This window comes from Poecilia latipinna, unplaced genomic scaffold, assembly GCF_001443285.1.
Source record: "Poecilia latipinna isolate Pla-1442-1.1 unplaced genomic scaffold, P_latipinna-1.0 Scaffold53, whole genome shotgun sequence".
Taxonomy (NCBI): Eukaryota; Metazoa; Chordata; class Actinopteri; order Cyprinodontiformes; family Poeciliidae; genus Poecilia; species Poecilia latipinna.
This window is the reverse complement of record NW_015112669.1, coordinates 489,950-498,363: the sequence shown is the minus strand read 5'-3', so window position 1 is coordinate 498,363 and position 8,414 is coordinate 489,950. Positions and strand designations below refer to the sequence as shown.

The 8,414-nt window shown below is 40.8% G+C and overlaps 1 protein-coding gene across 3 annotated transcripts; it reads left to right on the top strand.

Annotated features, from left to right (window-relative positions):
- The first annotated feature begins 423 nt into the window (after window positions 1-423).
- LOC106959715 (centrosomal protein of 55 kDa-like) lies at window positions 424-5,340 on the top strand. Of its 3 annotated transcripts, none has more exons than XM_015052475.1 (10): window positions 425-567; window positions 2,257-2,418; window positions 2,556-2,639; window positions 3,037-3,156; window positions 3,258-3,408; window positions 3,642-3,765; window positions 3,858-4,047; window positions 4,213-4,287; window positions 4,509-4,631; window positions 4,935-5,340. In XM_015052475.1, exons 2-10 carry the CDS (start codon window positions 2,266-2,268, stop codon window positions 5,124-5,126), a joined length of 1,212 nt encoding a protein of 403 aa, XP_014907961.1. In that variant the 5' UTR covers window positions 425-567; window positions 2,257-2,265; the 3' UTR covers window positions 5,127-5,340. The 3 variants fall into 3 exon arrangements, with proteins under 3 accessions (XP_014907974.1, XP_014907961.1, XP_014907969.1); XM_015052483.1 differs by having other exon boundaries at window positions 426-567; window positions 3,037-3,096; XM_015052488.1 differs by lacking the exon at window positions 4,509-4,631 and having other exon boundaries at window positions 424-567.
- The last annotated feature ends 3,074 nt before the right edge of the window (window positions 5,341-8,414 follow it).

Genomic DNA, 8,414 nt, shown 5'->3' with positions numbered 1-8,414 from the left:
ATTGGATAAATTTGATTACATATTTCTAAGAGTAGATATTATTTAGACTGTCTTGTTAAGTGCTTTAAGATAATATTTGCTGGCGAGAGGGATAATGAAGATGCTCGCCTGGTTGCTATTAAAATCTCCCAGGCTATAATTCCTGAGGAAAAGAACACGCAGGTATCCTTCAAAGATGTCGCTCACCGACTAGGTCCCAAGACGAAAGATCGCAGCGCTCCTAGACCAATCATCATCAGGTTCCTGTCCTGCCGACTGCGTGATGCTGTCTGGAAAGCAGCAAAATAATAATAATAATAATAATAATAATAATAATAATAATAATAATAATAATAATAATTTATTACGCAAATTTAATATCTTGTGATTCTCTCTAGATGATGTTTTTGTCACTGTATAAACTGCAACGGAACTTTGAATTTGTGCCAAAACGTTGCTGCATTGAATATAGCTGTTTTCTTTTTACAAACGGAAGCTTTCGCGCCTAACGCTTGTAGTGAGTTCCGTTTAAAAAAGGATACCTCAGAAGAATAAGGCCACATTTTTGATAGCAGCAGACGTTTTCAGGTAAAAATAAAATAACCAATTTCAATGGGTTTCGTTTGAAACAGTGTTAAAAACCTTTACATGTTAAATTCCCAGAATACCACCGGTAGCGTTGGCTTAATTTGTTCAGCTAGCTAAATCTAATATACACAATAAGACTGACTGACGAACCGAGAAATTATATATATTTTTAAAAGATCAAGACAGACAGAAAAGAAACACTTATCAGATCGGAAAATGATCTTCTTTGGGTAAATAAATGTCTAATTTATTTACCCAACGGTTGACTTTCAGTTGTTTACCCAACCGGACCAACCGGAAGTCTCGAAAGTCAACCGTCAGCTTGTTTAACGTGCTGAGGTTTGTTAAAAACAAGTTTGTCTATGGGTCACTTACCTCTATGTTTATGTTTGTAAAAATGAGGCTTTAAAAATGATTGTTTTAGCTAACCTATCTTCTAGAAATGTGCTTAGCTGCCCTCATAGCCTAACCATCGATAATTTCAGATGAAATCAGGTGTTATGTTTTTTTCTAGAAATATTATCAGTGTTGATTTTTGATTGCTGTTTGTAAGACAAACAAAGATTCACTAACTCCTGGTAAAACATTCATTGCCTGGTATGCATTGCCGAGATACTGGTACCAAAGGTTAAAGGTTTTGAAGAGTTGGTTTCAAAACTACTTAAACTTTCCTTTTCTGTTCCTGTGATTTAAATTGCTTTGGATGACACAGCTTTGGAAATGTATATTATGCATATGTGCTATTCTGATAAGTAAGCACTTGTAAATTACAGCGAAACTTAGAAGGTTTTCATTGTCTTCAGTATGTGTTTCAAAATAGCAAATGTTACATATATTACCTGTAATAATCAACTGTTATATAATTTATTTAGCAGTAGAAATAAATGTTGACTTTTTTTGTTTTAAACGAAAAAGATTACATAATTTTATACATTTTTGTGTTTGTCTTAGGGCCATTGTATGTAAAAAAAAATAATAATAAAATAAAATTGGCCACCAAGGAAGAAATATCCTCCAAAAATATCAGATTTTTTTTTAAATTAATTTTACATTTTATTGACAAATAACTTGGATATGCTGTGTTGTCGAAAAGTGTTAAATTTGCAAGATAAATATTGACATTTCCCATTATTATTGTCATATTAAAACTAAGGTACTTACTGAGCTTATAAAATCACTTTCTGTTTCTTTTGCAACAGAAATGTACTCACCTGTGGCCATTCTTATTCTTTTGTTTCTTTTATCTAAAATTTCCCTGAACAGGATTTTTTTTTTTTTTTTTTCATTTTTTGTTAAGATATTATTCTGCTGGAGTCTCATACTGCCCCCTACCTCGCCTACTAATAGTTAAATTATCTAAATAGAGAATTAAGAAAAAAAGAGTAAAGATAATGCAAAAAAAAAAAAACGCAAAATAATGAATTACGTTTTTAAGCTACTATAGAAGACACCAATAAGACCAAAGATACCAGGCTACGCTTTAGTCAAATGCCTTTGTAGCATCCGAAAGCACCTGGTTGCTTTACCTCAAGTTTCTAGATAAAACGTAATATTGCAAAAGGTGCTTTGAAAAACAACAGCTTTGTGGTTTGTACTACTACAGTGTGGATGTTTTTGTGTTTTCATATTTACAAAACACAGCATCTTCCAGTCTCCTGTTGTTCTACTGGCTCTAATTCTTCTTATCAGGTAATAAAGATGACAGCCTATAAAAGCAATGCCTCACTCAAGAAAAAACTCAGCTTTGAGCTCGTAAGGATCATCAGCAGCTTAAAGAAGGAGAATATCCAGCTGAAGAAGACTCTAGCTGAGGTGTCCCATCATCACGCCGAACATAATAAGCTTGTGGAGGTAAGCACAGCGAAGTTAAATTATGTTTTAGCTATTGTTGGAAAGAACTTCTGAGAGTCTGGCTATATTGTTCTATTTATGTTAATATTTTTCTTGGCTTTGAAAACCACTTTTTTTTGCTGTTGACCTGCTTACAGAAACTCCTCACTCTTGAAACTCTGCAGCTCGAGAGTCGTCAGCAGCTTCCGGCAAAAGATGAAAAAACAACTTCGACCTCAGAGGTAGGGGGTCGCAGGTGTTCACATTTTTTAACATCGAGGTGAGCACGATAAAAGTCGAGTCGACACCGACTAATTGCTGTGATGTCACAGAAAGAGGAGCAGAAATGTTTCTCAGCATTGCGAAATATTTGAGGTACAACAGCAAAACTGCTAAACTAAGTTATGTTGCTCTCATCTTCTTCTAAGGGAGCTCTTGTCTTACTCGATTTAAACCACTAGATGGCAGCAGTTTTTCTTTCTCTTGTTTTGGATTAATCATGCCTCATGTTTGTTTCTGTGAATTTTCACAGATTTTCCTTCCGCGCGGCTCGTTTTTCACTGTTGCCGTTGAAATTATGTTGACGTTAATGGTTGATTTTGAAAGGTGCGACGCTCTGTGTTTTCTCTTGTCTTGTAGGATTCCCCATCATTCTCCAATGACGAAGCTGTCTCACATCTGCAGCATATGCTCAACGATGCAAGTGTTGTGAAAATTACTTTGCTCGCTTTAATTTTTCATGTGACAAAGTATGACTGGGTCAGATTCATAGCATGTCGCTAAGTATTTGGGCTTCACATTCCTCTCCTCGTCCAGCTGCCTCTTTGTGTTCTTCTCATTCATTTATCCGATCCTTCAAGGCTTTGGAAAAGAACAAGCAGTGGCTGGAATATGACCAGCAGAGAGAGGCCTATGTTAGGGCAATTCTGGACAAAATGTTATGGCTGGAGAAGCATCTGAATGAAACCAACCAGGCCCACTCAATGCAGCACAATGAGGAGCATTCATATGGTGAGTCAAAGGGACAGTGGGCAGCAAGTATTCACCAGTAATACAACAGAGGGCAGCCTACTATCACAACTAGGTTTTCTAAGACATCTAGATTGTTTTGTGGTATCCCATAGTGACAGTGATTATTACCATCTGCAGCATTTTTTTTTCCCAAGATGACATAGTGCTTAGTAAACAACTTTAACAAGTTCCATTACTTATCTTTCTGTTGCCTTGTAATCCTTTCAACACAGCAGAGGCAAAAAGACAGGTTAAAGAAATCTATGAAAGCCTCGTGAAAGAGGCTGATCTCTGGCTGGACATGCTTAAAAAACAAGTTGAAGTGACTCATCAGGAGCTGATCATTGCTGAAAAAAGGTACGCGTGCGGCAAAATGAGACCCTTTCAGTCCCGTCTTAAACAGGGAAGATTGCATGCGGTTGTCAGCTACATAAGAACTCCACGTCTAGGTTCAGGGCAAGAGAAGAAGAGTTGGAGGCTCTCACCCACCACCTGAAGAGTGAAATAATAAACAAAGGAAGCCCAAAAGAAGAATGTCATAACTCCGAGGAGGAAGAGCAACAGCTGAGGGAGGAGACCCAAGAACTCCAAGCCAGGCTGAAGGAGGAGAAACGGAGGTCTACGAACTTTGAGCTGCAGGTAAATGCTCATGACATGCCGACCTATGATACAGTCCAGTTCTTAAAACTACAATGTTAGTAGCTAGTTTGTAAAACCATAATAAAAAATAAAAAAATCTTTCCATTCATGTCAGAAAATGAAGGATTCTAGACCAGAAAACAAAAATGTCTGCTTGTTTCTCAGGCGAGCCTCTATCAGAGGTACATGTTAAACCATCACCATGCAGACCAGGAAAAGATTTCAGAGCTGGAAAGACAGGTAGGACAGAAACAAACGTTTTCCACTTGTCTCAGTTCTGATTTCTTTACCTACGAAGCATCTGGATGCTCCTAATCCATTTAGCTGCAGATTAATTTTTACTCCTTCCTTCCGTGAGGTTTTGCTTATAAAAAAAGAGCTTTCAAATGTTCTTCCAATACCGCTACACTTTTACAAGTTTCCCTGCATTGGCAATTTATTTATTTTTTTTTAAATTCTAGATCAAGATTTCTTCACAAGACCTTGAGGATGCAAAGCGGGACTCTTCATATTTAAAGAAGCAAATGATCAGAATTCTGAAGAAGCTTCCTAGAGCTGAAGGCCTTTCCCCAGATCAGGCAAAGGTTGGCATGAATACGGCAAAGAGCTCAGGTTGTAGTTCTTCTCTGTGATGAAACTCAGAGACGCTGAAGTAAGACGCTTTGCTTCTTACTTCAGCGTAGGAAGCAAAGCGTCTTACTTCAAAGTAAGGCCAAAGTTAGATTAACGCTTCTGCTTTTATTACCATACACATCCTCTCACCTCTTACTGTGAAACCTGTGCAGCTTTGAGTCTCATAGGATAAGAATTACAGATTCTCCTAGAAGTCAGGCTCAACCTGATACTTGATCTGAACTGACTCACTCTGTTGGCTCTGTTCGTGTCAGAGAGACCAGCAGGACCCGGACTCATGTGAAGAGGCGATGCCGCCCTCCTCGTCCCCCGGAGACAACCCGGTGTCCTCCTCTCACACCAGCGTGCTGAATGAAAGCGTCCTGGAGTGTCCCACCTGCCAGAACGAGTACCCAGCCAGCGAATACAGAGAGCTGCTGAAGCACCTGGAAATCTGTCTCGAGTGAATCTAACCCGTGGAAGTTCAGTTCTGTTTCTTTGTTTAGGAGTCACAGCACATGTTCAATGCCGGTTAATAATCTGCAATTTTGCCTGCATGTCAGTTTAGAACCGCAGTTCTGAAATGATTTGAAATGCATTTTACCTGGAGATTTGTTCTGTTTCTTCGTGAAAATAAATTGATGTAAAATGACTGGATTAAACCTTTAATCATTGATTAGGCATGAAGCTGAGCTCTCTGTGTTCCCCCAGTGGAGCAAGTCATAACAAAGTAAAGGCCCAAAGTACCAGAGGTGAAGTGCCTTGTAAAATCTGTGTGTATCATTCAAAGATCTAAAATACTCTCCAAAAGGGAGGAAGTACGTCGAAACAGCTGGAAATGAAGTTACATAAGTCACAGGACACTTGTCCCAAATTCCACTGAAAGAATATGACTACACACTGTGAATGATGACATTTATGAAACTCCACCACCAACCAGCACAACAATGAAATCCAGTGTTCTTCGTGTAGTGCAGCAAAACTGAAAGTGAGAAAAACGCTTTGGCTGCTAGGCTTGCCCAACCCGATCCCACATTTTTCCTCTGAGAAGAAGAGACTCCGTTCTTCCTGGCACAATACACTTGCATACCACTAAATATGACATCCAGACCACCGCCTCCCCTTTCCCCCTCTAAATGCCCTGCTTTCATTTATACAGGCAGAACTGTGTTATCATGGTAAACTGGCACCGGGCATCTAATGGTGTAATCACATCAGGGACAGGGAGACAGGAGGTTGAGAACAGAGTGTATTTATTTAGAGACCTTTTAAAAAGCTTCTTCCCAGACGGATCTGGTGCGCATACAGTGGGTAAACATATTAATCCTACAACTCTAATGGGATCTGAAGAATTATGTAGTGAAGACTCCCAGAAGTCTTCTCGGCACGCATTTCTGGCAAAGAGGAAGAGGTCTTGTCAATGTGATGTTCTGCAGGCAAACGCAGTGGAACCCAAGCTGTGACGCATTTCAGCTGTTTGAATGATTAGAGCTATGCGGCTAATAATAGCCGAGGACTCAGTTTATCAAAACATCTGCATAAATCCAATAAAGAAACTATTTTCAACACAGAATGTCAACTGGCAGAAAGATGACTCCATGGGCCCTACCATTTGCACTGATTCTTTTTAATTCCTGCATTAGTGCATGGCGGGAATCCGCCTGCGACTTTGCTGAGGTGTTAAGGAAGTCTGGCTTTCTTTTTTCCAGCGGCCTTGATGCTCTTGCTGAGGTATCTCATCTCCCTCCCAACATTACCTGAGAGATATTGATAGTTTTGCTGTGTTGGCAGGTGTCAGGTCCTGATGGAAAAAGAAATCAGTTTGTCAGCAGAGGAAGCACATGGTGCGCAAGAATTTCCCGGTAGATTTTGGCGCTGACTCTGGACTTGATTCTGTGGCCCATCAGCATCAGATCTCTTGGCTCCCATATTCATCTGTGTGTTACCTTGTCACTGCAACTGAAACACGTTGGCTTCTGTGTTTCTACTCTCTTCCTCCAGACTCATGGCACCTTCATTTCTTAAGGAATTTGAGCCACTGATAAACAGCTGATCAACAGTCCAGCCTCTCGTTCGTCTCAGCTTAGGTAAGACTTTTCTGAAATTTCTGGTTCTGAAGTGGATACCCCAGGGAGTGACGATGCTGTGGATTATTTCTTGAATACTTCTGCGTGAGGTGGCTCAAAAAAAAAAATATATATATATATATATATCTTCAACAGGGTTTGCCTTACAACTCAGTCATCCTGTTTATCCCTCTTGCTTGTGCACATACCTCTGCCACACTTTTTCCTTCCACTCAACTTTCCATAAGTATGCTTGGTTACAGTACTTTGTAAACGGCCATCTTCTTAACCAATGACCGTTTCTGGTTTCAATGACTGCCTGCTGGGCAGCTGCACATTTTTGTATCAAAATATATTTTACTCATTTTGTATTATATTCTAATTGTCTGAGAAACATGTTTTCTACTTGAAGGCAATAATAATATAAATGAACAGAAATAAATGCTTGAAATATCACTTTGTGTGTAATGAATCAATATGAGTTTGACTTTTCAAATTCAGTTAGTAACTTTTCTGATGACATTCTAATTTACAGAGATGATACTTTAGATTAAAAGGGGCCCTGGGGTTTTTCTGTTAGCTGAACAGACGTCCGAAGGACTTCCCTTTCAGCACTGGTCTCAAACATTATGAGCATCTTCTTGTCACCATGGCAACCGGGAAGAAGCCAGGAAATGCGCCAAATGAATATATTATTTATCTAAAACCAAGTTTTTAAATGTAACTAAGGCTAATGGGTTTGTAATAAGTCAGTATGTTGCAGGTGCATTTCCATCAGTCTGCAACAATCGATTCTAACCCGGTTTTCCAAGCCGCTTCCCTCATGGATAGCTTAGGTAGCGTCTGCACCATACAGGCAGCAATCAGCTGGTTCGTGTTGGAGTTTAATTTACAGTGATTGTCTGTACTGTACATGTTGATTGATGGAGGGGAAAAAATAAAACCAGATCCGCCTGCCCATTGGGCGGAATCCTCCAGGAGGTTGACATCGAGCGCGCAGCGTTGGCTGAAACCATAGGCGTGGTTTTTGGATAGAGATGCTCCGTCTGCTCCCGCTGGGATCCCCACCTGCCCTGACACCTCGTCTGTCACAGCGCCAGCTGGCGTTCTCCTCTGCTCCACACACACCGCACTTCTGATTAGTTCTCATCTGTGCCACAGAAGATACACGCTCGTGTTTTTTCTTTGTTTTTTGTTTTTTTGTTTTGTTTTGTTTTGTTGTTGTTTTTCGTCCGGGTTGTGTAATTGCAGATCAGACGGGGGAGGACTCCGGGTTCGATCACCCTCCACTCCCCGGATCGGCGGCGAAGAAGGCGCGCAGCCCCGTCGGTGGAGACAACAGGGGCGGACAGCGCGTCGCTCGGCCTCCTGGCAGCAGCAGCAGCAGCAGCAGGGGAGGGAAGCACGGCGGAGAGCCTGGTTCATGTGTAGGGCTGCTCGACGCGCAAGTCGTGCCCGCAGCGGTTCCCAAGGATGGAAAATACATGCAGAATACCCAGGAGGTGGCTCTGGCTCGGTTTACTCGTGGTGGCTTCTGTTGTACCTTCAGTGGAGAGCAAGAGAGCCAGGCAGCAGCGCTGTCCCATGTCATGCACATGCACCAAAGATAACGCGTTGTGCGAAAGCGCAGTGTCGATTCCTCGCAGCTTTCCCCCCGATGTCACATCTCTGTGAGTCCTTTTTTTTTTT